The sequence below is a fragment of the Oncorhynchus mykiss genome, chromosome 2 (assembly GCF_057628025.1).
Source record: "Oncorhynchus mykiss isolate SJ-2025 chromosome 2, ASM5762802v1, whole genome shotgun sequence".
Taxonomy (NCBI): domain Eukaryota; kingdom Metazoa; phylum Chordata; class Actinopteri; order Salmoniformes; family Salmonidae; genus Oncorhynchus; species Oncorhynchus mykiss.
The window spans coordinates 69035262-69054283 of record NC_143023.1 but is presented as its reverse complement, the minus strand read 5'-3'; the positions used below and the strand labels follow the sequence as shown (position 1 = coordinate 69054283).

General features: G+C 43.6%; 2 protein-coding genes across 2 annotated transcripts; one reads left to right on the top strand and one right to left on the bottom strand.

Annotated features, from left to right (window-relative positions):
• The first annotated feature begins 1004 nt into the window (after window positions 1-1004).
• Window positions 1005-17556, top strand: LOC110494649 (protein-glutamine gamma-glutamyltransferase 2). The gene is made up of 13 exons (XM_021569909.3): window positions 1005-1449; window positions 2461-2631; window positions 2799-3029; window positions 3421-3539; window positions 4048-4176; window positions 6783-6960; window positions 7139-7277; window positions 7385-7488; window positions 7618-7860; window positions 8056-8322; window positions 8564-8724; window positions 8923-9059; window positions 16729-17556. Exons 1-13 carry the CDS (start codon window positions 1434-1436, stop codon window positions 16886-16888), a joined length of 2055 nt encoding a protein of 684 aa, XP_021425584.2. The 5' UTR covers window positions 1005-1433; the 3' UTR covers window positions 16889-17556.
• Window positions 17557-17973: 417 nt separating this feature from the next.
• exosc6 (exosome component 6) lies at window positions 17974-18945 on the bottom strand. Its single transcript, XM_021569895.3, has one exon. The coding sequence runs from the start codon at window positions 18943-18945 to the stop codon at window positions 18112-18114; it is 834 nt and encodes a 277-aa protein (XP_021425570.2). The 3' UTR covers window positions 17974-18111.
• Between the last annotated feature and the right edge of the window lie 77 nt (window positions 18946-19022).

The window sequence follows — 19022 nt, the reverse complement described above, 5'->3', positions numbered from 1 at the left end:
CGATGACTTGGATTTGAATCGAGTCTCACAAATATTATAACATGATACTCGACTTGAACTTTGAGAGTTGACCCTCATGACATGTCATTGAAGTAGTTAGTCTCGACAGATGATATGATACACTACATGACCAAAAGTATGTGAACACCTGCTCGTCAAACATCTCATTCCAAAATCATGGGCCTTAATACAGAGTTGGTCCCCTCTGCTGCTATAACAGCCTCCACTCTTCTGGAAAGGCTTTTCTTTTCCCCATATTTGTTTTTTCTGCTCTTTTGCACACCAGTATTTCTACTTGCACATCCTCATCTGCACATCTATCACTCCACTCCACACATCTATCACTCCACTCAATTGTAATTACTTTTCCACTATGGCCTATATATTGCCTTACCTCCTTACTTAATTTGCACACACTGTATACAGATTTTCTATTGTGTTATTGACTGTACGTTTGTTTATCCCATGTTGTAACTCTGTTGTTTTTTTTCGCTTTGCTTTATCTTGGCCAGGTTGCAGTTGTAAATGAGAACTTGTTCTCAACTGGCCTACCTGGTTAAATAAAGTGCATTTTCAATACCATACATTTCAGTAGAAATACCCCTTCTGCTTTCACTAGTATTCTTCAACATTGGGACGCGTCTCCAGTCTAGATGACTCAACAAATGATGAAGCATATATTATGTTGATTAAATTGCTATACCATGTGCAAGGAAAAATGGACCGAGCTCCAGTCAATGTCCTGGACACCAATACATATGAATTAAAACCCTGGAACAAAATCATATTTTCCCTCTTAAGTAGTATATCATGCTGTAAACATATTCAACTTGTTTGTCCTCTAAGTTGTGACTGGCCCATCCAGAAAGAAAAAAGTGTCCATGTACGTGCCATAGAGACTGTGAAACAGGAAATTGTATATGATGCAAAACATTTACTGCAATACTGCTGGATTAGTCAAAGTGTGCCATATTCCCTGAACCCATCTGCTGAACAAAAAACCCAGTGTCTGAACTTGCATCAGAGGGGCAGACGGCTGACACAAACTATAGTAAATACCTGGGCTCTCATCCTTTTTTCAGTATTGAAGTAAAATATTGAAGTAGGCAGAGACACACATGGGCGCGCATGACGAACACACACACACAGAGAGACTGACTGTGAGCACACCTTTGTTCTGGATCTCCACAGTGTGATGTCAGAGGTCAGGAAGGATAGTGAATGGGAGGTGTGTGTGAGTGTGTGTTGGAGCACAGGAATGGGGCCATTCCTCTCCAGTATAAATACGGGGTTCTGGTGGGGACAGTGGTAGAAAAGTGAGGCATACACCTTCAGGGCTGTTTGAAAAGGCACAAGAGGAGTCAAACTTATCATAAAAGGAGGTAACACGGCAGAGAAGAAAAGGAGGAGATATTCACAACAAAGACTGGAAAATGGCTGACCAAAACGGTGAGTGATTTATCATTATCACACTGCTTTTTCAACCCATTGATAGTGCTCTCTGAAGTAGAGGAGACAAATATTACTTGCAGTTTCCATATCTGTGAAAAATGTGCTGCCGTATGAATTCACAGCAGTGTGTCGAGATCCCTCATTCTAATTTAAGCAATGCATACCAGGAGAGTACGAGACCAATATAGGCGTGTATGCACTATTCATAAAAATATGAGGATGGGCAGATGTGCAATCTGAAAGTTTATCCTGAAATGTATACATTTCTAAATTTATACTGAATATACAGTAGATCAGTGTTTCTCCTAGTGGAAAAAGTTGGTCTGTCTCTGAGTGTGTTATAAGTACATGGCACACAAGATTTCCTGCCAAAATAGATTAGCATTAGCATTAAAAGTAATCAACTTAAGGGCATTTCATATTTTTTTAACCTAAATCCAATAGCATGATGAAATGTTTTGTGGATTTCACGTTGAATTCATGTTAGTTGACAACTCAATCAAATGTAAATCAAAACTACATGTTGAACTGACGTCTATGCCCAGTGGGTATCATCAGCGCAATGACTGGAAGTCTACAGATACCTTAGGGTATGCTACATAAAAATGGTATCCACGAGTACATCTGACACTGTAAAAAAATAAGTTAAAAAACGTATTGATTGCCAAAATCTCAATCTCTAATGTTTTCACACAGTACATCATGCTTAAATGGAGTTGCCTACATACAGTTGCTTCTATACATATGAAGTGGGGTCCTTGACTTGATGACTCATAACGAGTCAGGCTCCAATTGATGACTTGTCTGACCTTTCTGTTGTTTGACCTGTACAACATGGGACCATTGTGATTGATATGACTAAAATAGAGATCTGTCTAGAAATATGAATATCTACTAGAGTATTACTGTATGGCCTGGTTACCGCCAAGATTCCCTCATGAACTCATTATTCCTAACTACACAGTAGAAGTGACTGTGCCCTATGTTCTTTATTTTATTGTGTTCCAGGTGTATTCATGGGAGTGGACCTGCGTTGCCAGGTGAACAACCATGCCCATCGTACAGGGGAAATGGACCTGGAAAGGCTGCTGGTTCGTAGGGGGCAGCCCTTCTCCCTCGCTCTGCAGTGCTCCACACCCCTGCCCCCCAAACACAAACTAGCCATGATCCTGCATCTGGGTGAGCAACTCAATGCCAAGGACCATAAGCTTGAGTCAGCTATAGATTGGACACTATTGCACAGTGGGAGGAGGAGTCAGTTATGATTGACAGATATAAAACTAAAACGGTCTGGTAAAATAGCTTTGACTGACTGTATATGAGTTTTTGTTTGTTTGCGTGTTTAGGTAAGGAGGGTGAGGTGGTGGTGAAGGTTTTGGATGCCCGTGCTGGCCGTGACAAGTGGTGGTTCCGCCAGCAGAAGGCTCAGAATGAGGTGCTGCTGACGGTCCACAGCCCAGCAGACACCCCTGTGGGAATCTACAGTGTGACATTGCTGCTCCTCTCCCCTGATGGACACATCCTGGAGCAGACCACACCAGAGACGTTCTACCTGCTCTTCAATCCCTGGTGCAAAGGTGAGCTCTGACACATAAACACACAAATTAGTAGAATCAGTTGAAACGGCCCTGTTTTATTTGCTCTTTTGTTGAGGGGAACCAATAAGGGCTCGGGAAGGTGTCATCGGTATTCATTACTTTTGCACTCTTTGGAGGTCAGAGTCAGGGGACTCAACTTCTACTTCTGTGTGTTTGTCTCAGTCTGTCTCCCCCTGTGTTTACTTTTAAATAAGTTTGAGCTCAACATGTAATTATTCGAAGGGATAGATTGTCAAAGTTGGTGAAGAGATTTCTGATATGAAAGCTGTCAGTTATGTGATACAATATCAAATCAATATGATTGCTGTTGCCCCATATGTTTTCTCACTCAGTCTTTCCTCTGCTGGGTCTTTGTTTTTCTCCCCCCCAGCTGACTCTGTGTACCTCCCTGATGAGGAGCTGCTAGAGGAATACATCCTGAATGAAAATGGCCTCCTTTACCAGGGCTCCTGGGACCAGATCTCCTCACTGCCCTGGAACTTTGGACAGGTAGCAAACAGCACACCTCTGAAGGATGGAAAGCTAACCCACCTGAGACAAAATTGATATATAGAGCGCAAATCTTTTGATCACAACCCATCGATCCACTGAGAACAAGAACTTAGTGTTGTGTTGCCTAAATCACTGTTCTAGCTGAGGCGTTTTCAAACAGAAAGATAAACAACAGGGCATGTGGGAGGGTGTTGGCAGCCAGTAGTTTCTGACGAGTCTGATGGCTTGATGGTGGCCTGTGTGAATTGTCACAGTGCCTCAGCTGGCTGAAGAAATGTCTTTGGTGGATGTAAGGCATTTCTACCCTGGCTATGTGAAAATCCAGGGTTTGTCTCATTTCAGAGAGAGAGACATAGTCGCATAGACGGACAGACAGCCTGCATGGCTGATTGTCTCCATCTAGTGAGGAGGAAAGTACATATTCACAGTCACTGGTTTGAGATGTGCATACCTCATAATGAGCTCAATGTGTTCTCATAATATTTTAACATATCATTTTTCATAGTTTGAACAAGATGTGGTGGATATCTGTTTTGAAATCCTGAACAATTCACCTGCTGCACTGAAAAACCCAGAGATTGACACAGCCAACCGAGCAGATCCAGTGTACGTGAGCAGGACAATTACTGCAATGGTAAGGTTCACCATATAAAGTAATTATTTCTACATCTAGGGGAATAGATGGCGCCGGAGAAGAAGGCTGACATTTTACGTGTTCCTATCCAATTGTGTTTTTTGTTCGTTTTTTTTGCGTTTGTAACTTATTTTTGTAACATATTTTGTACATTATATTTCTGCTACAGTCTCTTATCAGAACTGTGATTTCTCACCATGAACTGGCAGAATCATTTTTTCCTTTAACGAGTCCGACGTGAATCGTATACGGCTTTCCCGGGAACAGGCACAGATCCCCGTCATTTGCGCTAAGGCGGAGAAAAAGGGGCGGGAGGGCGGGCTGCCTTCTGAGAATTCGTAGGAGGTCGAATAAACCCCATCTGCCTTCCATTCTGCTAGCAAACGTGCAATCAATAAAATTGATGACCTACGCAGAAGATTAAACTACCAACGGGACATTCAAAACTGCAATATCCTATGCTTCACGGAGTCGTGGCTGAACGACGACATTATCAACATACAGCTGGCTGGTTATACGCTGTACCAGCAGGATAGAACAGCTGTGTCTGGTAAGACAAGGGGTGGCGGACTATGTATTTTGTAAATAACAGCTGGTGCACAATATCTAAGGAAGTCTTGAGGTCTTGCTCACCTGAGATACATAAGCTGTAGACCACAATATTTACCAAGAGTTTTCTGTATTTTTCGTAGCTATCTACATACCACCACAGACTGAGGCTGGCAGAAAGAGCGCACTCAATGAGCTGTATTCCGCCATAAGTAAACAGGAAAACGCTCATCCAGAGGCGGCGCTCCTAGTGGCCGGGGACTTTAATGCATGGAAACTTAAATAGGACTCACCAAATTTCTATCAGCATGTTAAATGTGCAACCAGAAGGAAAAAAATTCTGTACCACCTTTAGTCCACACACAGAGACGCACACAAAGCTCTCCCCCGCCCTCCATTTGGCAAATCTTACCATAATTCTATCCTCCTGATTCCTGCTTACAAGCAAAAATTAAAGCAGGAAGCACCAGTGACTCGATCAGTAAAGAAATGGTCAGATGAAGCAGACGCTAAGCTACAGGACTGTTTTGCTTGCACAGACTGGAATATGTTCCGGGATTCTTCCGATGGTATTGAGGAATACACCACATCAGTCTTTGGCTTCATCAATAAGTGCATCAATGACGTCATCCCCACAGTGACCATACGTAACTACCCCAACCAGAAGCCATGGATCTGCCATAGCCATGAAGTGCTTTGAAAGGCTGGTCGTGGCTCACATCAACACCATTATCCCAGAAACCCTAAACCCTCTCCAATTTGCATACAGCCCTAACAAATCCACAGATGATGCAATCTCTAATGCACTCCACACTGCCCTTTCCCACCTGGAAAAAGAGTACACCTATGTGAGAATGCTGTTCATTGACTACAGCTCAGCATTCAACACCATAGTGCCCTCAAAGTTCATCACTAAGCTATGGACCCTGGGACTAAACACCTTCCTTTGCAACTGGATCCTGGACTTCCTGACGGGCTGCCCCCAGGTGGTCCTCAACACAGGGGCTCATCAGGGGTGTGTGCTCAGTCCCCTCCTGTACTCCCTGTTCACTCAAGACTGCACGGCCAGGCATGACTACAACACCATCATTAAGTTTGCCGATGACACAACAGTAGTAGGCCTGATCACCGACAACGACGAGACCGCATATAGGGAGGTGGTCAGAGACCTGGCCGTGTGGTGCCAGGACAACAAACTCTCCCTCAACGTGATCAAGACTAAGGAGATAATTGTGGACTGCAGGAGAAAGAGGACCAAGCACACCCCCATTCTCATCGACGGGGCTGTAGTGGAGCAGGTTGAGAGCTTCAAGTTCCTTGGTGTCCACATCACCAACAAACTAACATGGTCCAAGCACACCAGGTTCTACAGCTGCACCATCAAGAGCATCCTGACTGGTTGCATCACTGCCTGGTATGGCAACTGTTTACAGAGGGTAGTGCGTACTGCCCAGTACATCCCTGGGGCAAAGCTTTCTGCCATCCAAGACCTCTATACCAGGCGGTGTCAGAGGAAGGCTCTAAAAAATGCCAAAGACTCCAGCCACCCTAGTCATAGACTGTTCTCTCTGCCACCGCACGGCAAGCGGTTCCGGAGGGCCAAGTCTAGGTCCAAGAGGCTTCTAAACAGCTTCTACCCCCAACCAATAAGACTACTGAATATCTAATCAAATGGCTACCCAGTCTACTTGCATTGCCCCCCACCCCCTTTTTACACCGCTGCTGCTCTCTGATGTTATCATCTATGCATAGTCACTGTAATAACTCTACCTACATGTACATATTACCTCAATCAATCTAACCGGTGCCCCCGCATATTGACTCTGTACCGGTAATCCCCTGTATATAGTCTCGCTATTGTTATTTTACTGCTGCTCTTTAATTACTTGTTACTTTTATTTCTTATTCTTATTTGTATTGCATTGTTGGTTAGGGGCTCGTAAGTAAGCATTTCACTGTGAGGTCTACACCTGTTGTATTCACCGCATGTGACTAATAACATTTGATTTAGTTAATAATCTCACAGTAATTAACTTACTTCCTCTACATCTGTGCAGGTGAACGCTAATGATGACCGTGGCGTGGTGTTGGGTCGCTGGGACGGGAAGTATGACGATGGGGTGTCGCCCACACGCTGGACCGGCAGTGTGGCCATCCTCAGGCGATGGCGCGAGGCCGGGGCACAGAGGGTGCGATACGGACAGTGCTGGGTGTTCTCAGGTGTAGCCTGCACAGGTGAGGCACACATACAGCGCCCTGAGACAGGATGGCTCTCTTCTTTTCAACTACAAATTTCCAACACTCCCTGGCTCTATATTTTCTTTGACATTTCATTAGGGCTCCAGTAATATTCAGCTCTGTAATTCTTGACAGACTACATGCTATTTGCTCCTTCCGTTCACCCATCCCACAGTTCTTCGCTGTCTGGGCATACCTACTCGCCCTGTTACAAACTACACCTCTGCCCATGACACTGACGGCAACCTGAATGTGGACTATCTGTATGATGAGCAGCTGAAGAGTGTGTCTGAAGGCAGGAAGGACATGATCTGGTAAAGCTCAAAAGCTACATTTCTGTCTCGACAAAGTCAGCACATTCATCAGTTTTTTTTATAGTGGCCTCCCTCACATCAATACTGTAAATGCTTTGTGTGTGTAGGAACTACCATTGCTGGGTGGAGTCCTGGATGGACAGGGAGGATCTTCCTAAAGGCTATGATGGGTGGCAGGCTCTGGATCCCACCCCACAGGAGAGGAGTGATGGTACGGCCCCACTTGATATTCATGATCAGTCTGTCTCACTAAGGAAAAGCTCCTTTAAAACTCTGTTATTGGGTTCTTCATAACCTCACTCTCTTCAAATCCCCCCACTATCGTTCCCTTGTCTCTTAGGGGTGTACTGTTGTGGGCCCTGTCCAGTCAAGGCGGTGAGGGACGGTGATGTGGGGATGAAGTATGATGCAGCCTTCGTGTTCTCTGAGGTGAACGCAGACCTGGTTACCTGGATCGTCTACCCAGATGGCCAACGCTCACAGGTTTCCCTCAACCAGAAAACTGTGGGCCGAAATATCAGCACCAAGAGTGTGTATGGAGACTACAGAGAGGACATCACTAAACATTACAAATACCCTGAAGGTATTCACTTCCTTTCGTTAAGCACAAATATTCACACCTGCTTAAATATTAGCACAGATGGGAACCGAACAGAAAGAGTACAGTACCATTATACACAACAAATACCTCAATGGAACGGTGTTACTATATACACACGCATAAAATAAAAACACACATTTTATATAACAGTATGACATCCTCCTTTCTTTCTACCAGGTTCAGTGAAGGAGCGTGAGGTGTACGAGAAGGCAGGACGGCGGGTAACGCAGCTGAATGGGGCACCGGGGCAGCTGGAGCTGAAGATCAAACATGCCCAGGCCATCCTGGGGACAGACTTTGATGTGATAGTGGAGGTGCACAACGTGGGTGGTGAGGACACCCCGGCCCAGCTCACTGTGACCTCCAACGCAGTCACCTACAACAGTCTTCACCGGGGGGAGTGCCAGAGGAGGACTGCCAGCCTGACCGTGCCAGCCCAGAAAGGTGGGCCTCCGCTTGTCACATACACCATATAGGTGCCGTAGGCGAGAGGAATCAAGACTCAGAACTGGTGTCAGTCCCTGTGTTAGATTTGTTTTTTTACTTGCACTGGGTGAGTCTGACCTACAACATCCCTGGGTTTCTTGTATTTTTAGGAACCGAGTAAACAGAGCAAAAAATACCACACCGAAGTGAAAAGAATACAATAACATACTTTTCCCTCTCATCCCTATTATGCTCACAGCTCATAAGGAAGTGATGCGTCTACGGTACGATCACTATGGGGCCTGTGTGTCTGAGCATAACCTGATCAGGGTCACAGCACTACTCCAGGCCAGCAGCCAGCCCGATGTCATTCTGCAAGAGGTCAACATCCCACTAAGCATGCCACAGCTCCATGTCAAGGTACTAGGCTATACTGTATATAACTGTAAATAGCTGGTGAATAATTGCTTGATGAATTGCGTGCTACTGTTTGCACTTTGCACAATTGTCATGTTTGGCCATTTCTGCAGGGAAAGCAGTTGCAATATGCTGTAGGGGCTTGTTTTAGATCCTCTGAATCCTCTGATGATGCCTGCACCGTCCATTTTCTTGCTTCAGGTAGTGGGAGATGCAGTTGTATCTCAGAAATTAATTGCACACATCAGCTTCACCAATCCCCTGCCTATCACCCTGAGAGGGGGAGTGTTCACAGTGGAGGGTGCAGGTCTGACTGCACCACGGGAGCTCCAAGCACCGTAAGTATCTCTGTGTGTTGTATGTGAGGGGACACATTCTTCATTGACTGTCAGCATGTTTGCCAATAAGTGTGTTTAGAGAGAATGTTACATCAGTATTACAGCCATGTTATTACTGTAAGTATAGAGGTGTAAAGTGCTATTTAAGCATAGAGGGGCGGCAGGGTAGCCTAGTGGTTAGAGCATTGGTCTAGTAACCGAAAGGTTGGGTTGAATCCCCGAGCTGACAAGGTACAAATCTGTTGTTCTGCCCCTGAACAGGCAGTTAACCCACTGTTCCTAGGCCGTCATTGAAAATAAGAATATGTTCTTAACTGACTTGCCTAGTTAAATAAAGGTAAAATAAATAAATAAATAAAAAATAGAAGTTGACTCATCTAAGGTTATGCTTAAATAGCTATGATTGTGGGTTTATCCATGAGCAATGAGTGAGACATGGCAGAATGAGTTTGAACAATGGTCTACTTACTATATGTAGACCTGAAACTCTTTAAAGCCATGGGCTCTTTAAAGATCCCACACCCTGTGCAGCAGCAGATTTAGGACAGCAGCTCAGAGAGCTCTTAGCTGCCATGGTAAATTCCTCAGCAAGGGCATACTCTTGCAATGTGGTCAGACTATAAAGAACAAGATCTGCTTTTCTCTCACTCCACTGCCCCCAAAGACAAAGAGAGAGAGCCAGACATACCCTCCTTTTGCCAGGCCAAAGACGATTGACCTACCAGCCCAACATGGCTCTCCCGGACCACAAGCCAAATGTTACCACACATAACCTCCAACAGGAGACGCCAATGTAAACATAAACCCTCAGACTAAACACAGGATTATTTCTCTGCCCGTCATTGAGGTGAGGCTGGGGTACATTGAACATTCTTTGAATGTTCAGACTGTGATTTATTATTAAATCATGATCCAGACTGTTTTGCTAAGAAAGAACCTAACAAAAAACATCATTTTTGCTGGATGAACCTAGCCTACCTCATCTTTTGGTCAGTCATCTCATATTGTTCAAGTGTGATTTAAAAAAACATGCTATGGCACACTGTCATAGCAGCACGTAGTAGCACATAGTGTAGTAGAACATACTGTAGTAGCACATAGTGTAACAGCACATAGCAGCACATAGTAGCACATAATACAGTAGCACATAGCAGCACATACTGTAGCAGCACAGTGTAGTAACACAGTGTAGCAGCACATAGTGGAGCAGCACATAGTAACACATAGTGTAGGAGCACATAGTGTAGTAACACAGTGTAGCAGCACAGTGTAGTAACACATAGTGTAGCAGCACATAGTAACACATAGTGTAGTAACACAGTGTAGTAACACAGTGTAGCAGCACATAGTGTAGCAGCACTTAGTGTAGCAGCACATAGTGTAGCAGCACATAGTGTAGCAGCACATAGTGTAGCAGCGCATAGCAGCACATAGCAGCACATAGTGTAGCAGCACATAGTGTAGCAGCGCATAGTGTAGCAGCGTATAGCAGCACATAGTGTAGCAGCGCGTAGCAGCACATAGAGTAGCAGCGCATAGCAGCGCATAGTGTAGTAGCGCATAGCAGCACATAGTGTAGCAGCACAGTGTAGCAGCACATAGTGTAGCAGCGCATAGCAGCACATAGTGTAGCAGCACATAGTGTAGCAGCACATAGTGTAGAAGCACATAGTGTAGCAGCACATAGTGTAGCAGCACATAGTGTAGCAGCGCATAGCAGCACATAGTGTAGCAGCGCATAGCAGCACATAGTGTAGCAGCGCATAGCAGCACATAGTGTAGCAGCGCATAGCAGCACATAGTGTAGCAGCGCATAGCAGCACATAGTGTAGCAGCGCATAGCAGCACATAGTGTAGCAGCACATAGTGTAGAAGCACATAGCAGCGCATAGTGTAGCAGCACATAGTGTAGCAGCACATAGGAGCACATAGTAACACATAGTGTAGCAGCACATAGAAACACATACTGTAGTAGCAAATAGCAGCACAGTGTAGTAGCACATGGTAACACATAGCACATAGTAACACATACTGTAGTAGCACATAGTAATACATACTGTAGTAGCACATAGTAACACATACTGTAGTAGCACAGTAACACATACTGTAGTAGCACATAGTAACACATACTGTAGTAGCACATAGTAACACATAGTGTAGCAGCAAATAGTAACACATAGTGTAGCAGCACATAGAAACACATACTGTAGTAGCAAATAGCAGCACAGTGTAGTAGCACATAGTAACACATAGTGTAGTAGCACATAGTAACACATACTGTAGTAGCACATAATGTATATAGACTCTCTTTTTTTCTACTGTGTTATTGACTTGTTAATTGTTTACTCCATGTGTAACTCTGTGTTGTCTGTTCACACTGCTATGCTTTATCTTGGCCAGGTCGCAGTTGCAAATGAGAACTTGTTCTCAACTAGCCTACCTGGTTAAATAAAGGTGTTCTCAACTAGCCTACCTGGTTAAATAAAGGTGAAATAAAAAACAAAAAAAACAATAAAAATAGTAATACATACTGTAGTAGCACATAGTAACATATACTGTAGTAGCACCTAGTAACATATACTGTAGTAGCACATACTATAGTAACACATAGTAGCACATAGTAACATATACTGTAGTAGCACATACTATAGTAACACATTGTAGGAGCACAAAGTAGCACATAGTATCACATAGTGTAGTAGCACATAGCAGCACATAACACATAGTGTAGCAGCACATAGTAACACATACTGTAGTAGCACATAGTGTAGTAGCACATACAGTGCCTTGCGAAAGTATTCGGCCCCCTTGAACTTTGCGACCTTTTGCCACATTTCAGGCATCAAACATAAAGATATAAAACTGTATTTTTTGTGAAGAATCAACAAGTGGGACACAATCATGAAGTGGAACGACATTTATTGGATATTTCAAACTTTTTTAACAAATCGAAAACTGAAAAATTGGGCGTACACATACTGTAGTAGCACATAGTAGCACATAGCAGCAAATACTATAGCAGCAAATAGCAGCACATACTGTAGTAGCACATAGCAGCACATACTGTAGTAGCACATAGCAGCACATGGTCACAACTTGGTCATTTCTGGCAGCAAACCAGATTGAACTATTTACTGTGTGTGTGGTCTTTCCCAGAAATACACTGCAAAAACGTTGCTATTACAGAGTCTGAAGACACTTGTCAGACTCCAGTCACCCAAGGCTCCAGTCACCCAAGTTATAGTTTGTTTTCTCTGATGCCGCATGGCAAGTGGTACCAGAGTGCCAAGTCAACAGCTTCTACCCCCAAGCCATTAGACTGCTGAACAATTCATAAAAATCGCCACCGGATGATTTACATTGACCCCCCCCCCACCACTGCTGCTACTAAAAGTAATTTCCTCACCATCTTAAATAAGCATGTCCCTTTAAAAAAATGTAGAACTAGGAACAGATATAGCCCATGGTTCACTCCAGACCTGACTGCCCTCGACCAGCACAAAAACATCATTAGCATCGAATAGTCCCCACGATATGCAACTTTTCAGGGAAGTCAGGAACCAATACATGCAGTCAGTCAGGAAAGCAAAGGCTAGCTTTTTCAAACAGAAATTTGCATCCTGTAGCTCTAACTCCAAAAAGTTTTGGGACACTGTAAAGTCCATGGAAAACAAGAGCACCTCCTCCCAGATGCCCACTGCACTGAGGCTAGGAAACACTGTCACCACTGAGAAATCCACGATAGTCGAGAATTTCAATAAGCATTTCTCTACGGCTGGCCATGCTTTCATCCGGGCTACCCCAACCCCGGCCAACAGCTCCGCACCCCCGCAGCTACTTGCCCAAGCCTCTCCAGCTTCTCCTTCACCAACATCCAGATAGCAGATGTCCTAATAGAGGCAAAACCTGGACAAATCAGCTGGGCTTCACAATTTGGACCCTCTCTTTCTAAAATGATCCGCCTCCATTGTTGCAACCCCTATTACCAGTCTGTTCAACCTCTCTTTCGTATCGTCCGAGATTCCTAAAGATTGGAAAGCTGCCGCGGTCATACCTCTCTTTAAATTGGGTGACACTCTAGACCACATATGTCAGAGTCAAGGCCCGCGGGCCACATCCGGCCCGCAAGAAGGTTTTTTACGGCCCCTGGGATGATCTTGATTTATTATTAGAACCGGCCCGCAGCAAGCCGGCAGCCCGCAGATCTTTTACACGCACCAATACTACATTTCCCACAATGCAAAGGTGACGCACCGAGCAGTAGGCTGCTTCATTTCAATATTTATTGGCACAGCAGTCGTCAGCATCACAGTAAAATGAACTTTCAGATACCCATCAAAAATGGCAAAACGGAAGGTGGATACTGAGAACCGGGGGTTTCAAACAAGGTGGGAGTCGGAGTATATGTTCACGAAGGTAGCTGGAAAACCTGTGTGTCTTCTGTGTGGAGAAAGTGTGGCGGTACTGAAAGAGTATAATCTGAGACGACATTATGAAACGAAACACGCGGACAAAAACAAGAATATGGACATGGAACAAAGGCTACAAAAGGCAGAGGAATTAAAACGAGGCCTCAAATCTCGACAGGCTCTGTTCAAAAAAGCCAAATCACAAGGCCAGGCTGCTGTCAAGGCCAGTTTTATTTTGGCAGAAGAGATCGCTAAATCAGCCCGGCCATTTACGGAGGGGGATTTCATCAAAAACTGCATGATTAAAGTTTGTGACGAAGTTTGCCCAGAAAAAAGGCAACTCTTTTTAAATGTGAGTCTGAGCAGAAACACCATTGCCGAGAGAGTAGACCAGTTGTCCATCAATCTAAAAGAGCAGCTTGTGAAAAAGGGAAAAGATTTTATTGCATATTCCTTGGCTGTGGATGAGAGCACCGACATTTCTGACATTGCCCAGTTGTCAATTTTCATCCGCGGAGTGGACTCCAGCCTAAGCGTGACAGAGGAGTTTTTGGCTTTACGTCCTATGCATGGCACAACTACGGGGCATGATTTGTATGAAGAGGTGTCAAGATGTGTAAATGAGATGGAGCTGCCTTGGGAAAAACTTGTGGGTTTGACAACCGACGGAGCACCTGCGATGTGTGGACACAGGAGCGGACTGGTGGCGAAGATACGGGAAAAGATGCAAGAGGAAAACGCGACAGGTGAGCTGACAGCTTATCATTGTATCATACACCAGGAAGCGTTGTGCGGTAAAGCCTTGAAAATGGAGCATGTAATGAGCATCATCACGCGCACAGTTAACTTTATCAGAGCCAAAGGTTTGAATCACCGCCAGTTCAAGGCATTTCTGACGGAGTTAGAAACGGAGCATGGTGATTTGCCTTATCACACAGAGGTGCGATGGCTAAGCCAGGGAAAGGTGCTTCAAAGATGTTTCGAGCTTCGTGAGGAGATTTGTCTATTCTTGGACAGCAAAGGGAAAGACACAACACAACTCCGAGACGAAATGTTTCTGTGTGAAATGGCTTTTCTGTGTGACATTACGAGTCATCTGAATGCAATAAACTTGCAGCTGCAGGGTCGGGATCGTGTCATCTCTGATATGTACAGTACAGTGAAGGCATTTAAAACCAAACTGACTCTGTGGGAGACGCAGATGCGGAAAGAAAATTTGAGCCACTTTCCCAGCTGCCAGACCATGAAAGAGAAGCTCTCTACCAGTGCGTTCCCGAGCACACAGTTGGCTGATAAAATAGGTATGCTTACCACTGACTTTCGACGCCGATTTGCTGACTTTGAAGCACAAAAAAGCAGGTTGGAACTGCTCGGTAACCCATTTGCTGTTGACGTGGAAAGCTCACCACCAAACCTCCAAATGGAGTTGATTGACCTCCAATGCAATGATGCACTGAGGGAAAAATATGCGGCAGTGGGTGCTGTGGAGTTTGCCCGTTTCCTCCCCGGCACAATGCCCCAGCTGCGCATCCAGGCTGCTCAAACGTTGTCTATGTTTGGCAGCACATACCTGTGTGAACAACTGTTTTCTTTGATGAACCTGAACAAAACATCACACAGAAGTCGACTTACTGCTGAACACCTCCACTCAATTCTGAGGATTTCTTCAGCTCAGAGCCTTACCCCGAACATTGATGAACTTGTGGAAAAGATGGGACACCAAGTATCACCCTCAACCTCAAACAAGTGAACATTACTGTGCAATCACATATTTAGAGTTTTTACTCAGTTCAAGTTTAAAAGTTAAAATGTAATATTTGTTTTCACTGCATGTTACTTCTCCTTAAACAAAGTGTTGTTTTTGATTAATAGATTTTTGCACTTTATTTTTTTGTATTTCAATCCAATTATATTTTAAAAATATTTCAGTTGAGTGGATGATAGAAAATTGCTATTATTGTTTTTTCTTTGAAGTAAATTTAGCCCACTTTTGCTAAAATAGAAAATATAGTCTACTGATGGTGCCTTGAATACCGGTTTCTTTCATTTAATGTTCATGTTATGGGGATATTTATATAAAGGAAATTTGTCTTTTGTGTCTGTTGAAAATTAAAGATTACTGACAGAGCCATAAGAAAATATTGCTTTATTTATCTGATCATATTGTAATATATTTGTTAGGTTTTCAGTAGGTTCAATTAGGTTCACTAGACTATATGCGTCATTTAAAAATTTTTCAATGAACATTCGAACAGTCCGGCCCTCGTCTTGTAGCTGATTTTTTTATTTGGCCCTCCGTCCATTTGACTTTGACACCCCTGCTCTAGACCCAAACTGTTACAGACCTATATCCATCCTGCCCTGCCTATCTAAAGTCTTTGAAAGCCAAGTTAATAAACAGATCATTGACCCTTTCGAATCCTTTGGCCACCTTTCCTTCCAGTTCTCTGCTGCCAATGACTGGAACTATTTGCAAAAATCACTGCAGTTGGAGACTTATATCTCCCTCACTAACATTAAACATCAGCTATCAGAGTTGCTAATCGATTGCTGCAGCTGTACACAGCCCATCTGTAAATAGCCCATCCAATCTACCTACCTCATCCCCATATTGTTTTTATTTACTTTTAAGCATACCAGTATTTCTACTTGCACATCATCATCTGCACATCTATCACTCCAGTGTTCATTTGCTAAATTGTAATTAATTTGCCACTATGGCCTATTTATTGCCTTACCTCCTCTCGCCATTTGCACACACTGTATATAGTTTTTTTTATATTGTTATTGACTGTACATTTGTTTTTTCCATGTGTAACTGTGTTGTTTGTGTCGCACTGCTTTGCTTTATCTTGGCCAGGTCGCAGTTGTAAATGGCCTACCTGGTTAAATAAAGGTTAAATAAAATAAAAAATTCTCGCTGTTTGTTTGTTACCTATGCATAGTCACTTCGCCCCCACCTACATGTACAGATTACCTCAACTAGCCTGTACCCTGACTCAGTACTCGTGCCCCCTGTATATAGTCTCGTTATTGTTATTGTTACTTATTATTACTTTTTATTTTAGTCTACTTGGTAAATACTTTCTTATTCTTGAACTGCACTGTTGGTTAAGGGCTTGTAAGTAAGCATTTCACTGTAAAATCTGTACTTGTTGTATTTGGTGCATGTGGAAAATAGTTTGATTTGAACCACAATTTACATTTGAGGATCATACCAAGGCTGAGTTAAGAGAACCATGCTTTATTTTCTCCTACAGAGGCAACATTGGCCCAGGTGAAGATGTGAAGGTCAAGTTGTCCTTCAAGCCCACCCGTGCTGGCCTGAGAAAACTGATGGTTGACTTTGATGCAGACAGACTGAGGGATGTTAAGGGGATTGCCACTTTGATTGTGCGAGACAGATTAACTGTGAATTAAGAAAGTATATATTTCATAGGTATATTGTTTACATGTAAACATATCCCTGTGAATGCAATATAAAAGTGAGGTGCAAAATAACGGGATGGTTTTTCATATTATTCTCTTTTTTTTTTACCTTGTCCAAAGTAGTTAAGATTAGCAAAGAAAGGTGGGCCTCTAAAAGTATTGTGAGAGTCCGAAGACTATTTGTGAGAAAAAAGTAACGGTACTCTTACAGTATTTACAGGATATAGCACACTATTTAGAAGCACATATTGCCTAGGACCAAGAAGCATGGAGGCAGTCTTTAGTTATTATGCCCCCAGCCTCTGGAATAGCCTGCCAGAGAACCTGAGGGGGCCAAAACTGTGGACATATATATTAGAGATCATAAAACATATTTTTTGCTTTGCCTTAGGGTGCTTTTTAGTTTGTCATTCCTTAGTTTTTTTTTAACTTGTTGTGTAGTAAATATTTCAGTGTTTATTTTCATAGTTACATTTTTTTTTATTTTAAATCCTGTAAAGCACATTGCATTGCATTCAATGTCTGGAATGTGCCATATAGATAAGGCTTGATTTGATGATATTGTACACCGCTGTGGCTTAGATATGCATTCTGTTCTTAATAATTTCATACTTGTGAAACATGTCTTACCTTAATAAATGATTTATTTTTTAAATCTATGCATGGAGTCTGACATGTCAAAACAGTAAAAATTGACAAATGTTATGACTGACTTTTTTCTTATTTTTACAAAACATATTTTTTAATCTAACCTAGGCAGTCGATAGTGTGCTAGAACTGCACTATCATGGCTTGATGTGCATTCCCAGTAATACACTCGTGTCCCCCATGGACCTGCTCATACATAAAGCATCCTCAGGCTGCAAAGGCATAATTTTCCTCCTTAACTAGCTTTAATGGTGAGAAGTGGATCAAAAAAAAGGGGGAAATATGCGTTCTTTCTTTATGAAACACCATTTTCAGACCAATCCACGTTCAGCCAAAAAGTGTGCAACATCGTAATTTGTCCAATAATAAGAAAATGGTTGTGGTAAAAGGCCTTGTCACCATTAAAGCTAGTTGAGAAAAATGATGCCTTCACAGCCTGATTGGAGGATGCTTTATGTACGAGCCAGTCCACAGGGGACACAGGTGTATTACCAGGAATGCACATCAAGCCTAGACGATCAGTTGCCTGAACTAGAGATCATCATGCTGCAACACATTTCAGTCTTTCAGCTCTCTGATGGTGGTGCTTTTCTTCGTACTGCCTTGGACAGTGCTTGCTGAATGACAGGGTAGAGTTTGAAACACCCCTCAATGCATGTGCGCACACCCCCAGTCAGGGTGTCCTCGCCCATCTCGCCATCCGATTGTAGTCCAGAAATCTGGTTCAGACTGGGCAGAAATGCAACTGTCAGGCTTCCCAAATTCTCCCTGGATCCTGAGGCCAAGTTGTATCCATTTTCCTCCAGAAAGGTAGGGTCGATAAGGTATGTGGCACCTTCCTGACGGATTGAGCATCCAAGAACCAGATCGTACATCTCTATACCTGCGTCCACCAGCGCCATTGACGCACAGGTGACTGCATGTGCCAGGACGGCGCCGTCGTTTTCAAGGACCATTACATTTACTTCAATCTGAGAGCGAGGATACTTCTGCAAGCACACTCCTGGCCTCAGGCTCTCCAACAGCATCAGTGACAGATCCTTTTCATCACTACCTTGAATCCACGAGCCTCTCTCTCGACAAGAGAATGGGGCAAATCTCATGTCAGTAATCAGTCTTCCGGATTTCATATCGGTCTCATCCTTGCGCTCAGTCTCTCTGGGTCCATACACACAGCAGATGAGCTTCGTGTTCCCAGCTTCAATGTAAGCTGAACCTTTGGCTTGACTTATCAGCCCACATCGGACAAAAACTGAACGGACATCCACTTTACCACGCTGCCTGCCATCTACCCTGGCGTCGTTGGAAGCGGTGGACTTCTTTACCGCGTTTTTACACAGAAAGAGAGATGGACTTTGAGACACTTCTGGGCCACGTACCCTTTTTGTATCAGTCGGCATGGTCGGGGAATAGTTCTTCCAAAAATGTTACTTACTTGGGCCGCGTGCTGTATTTGTCCAAATACTAGTTATTGCTA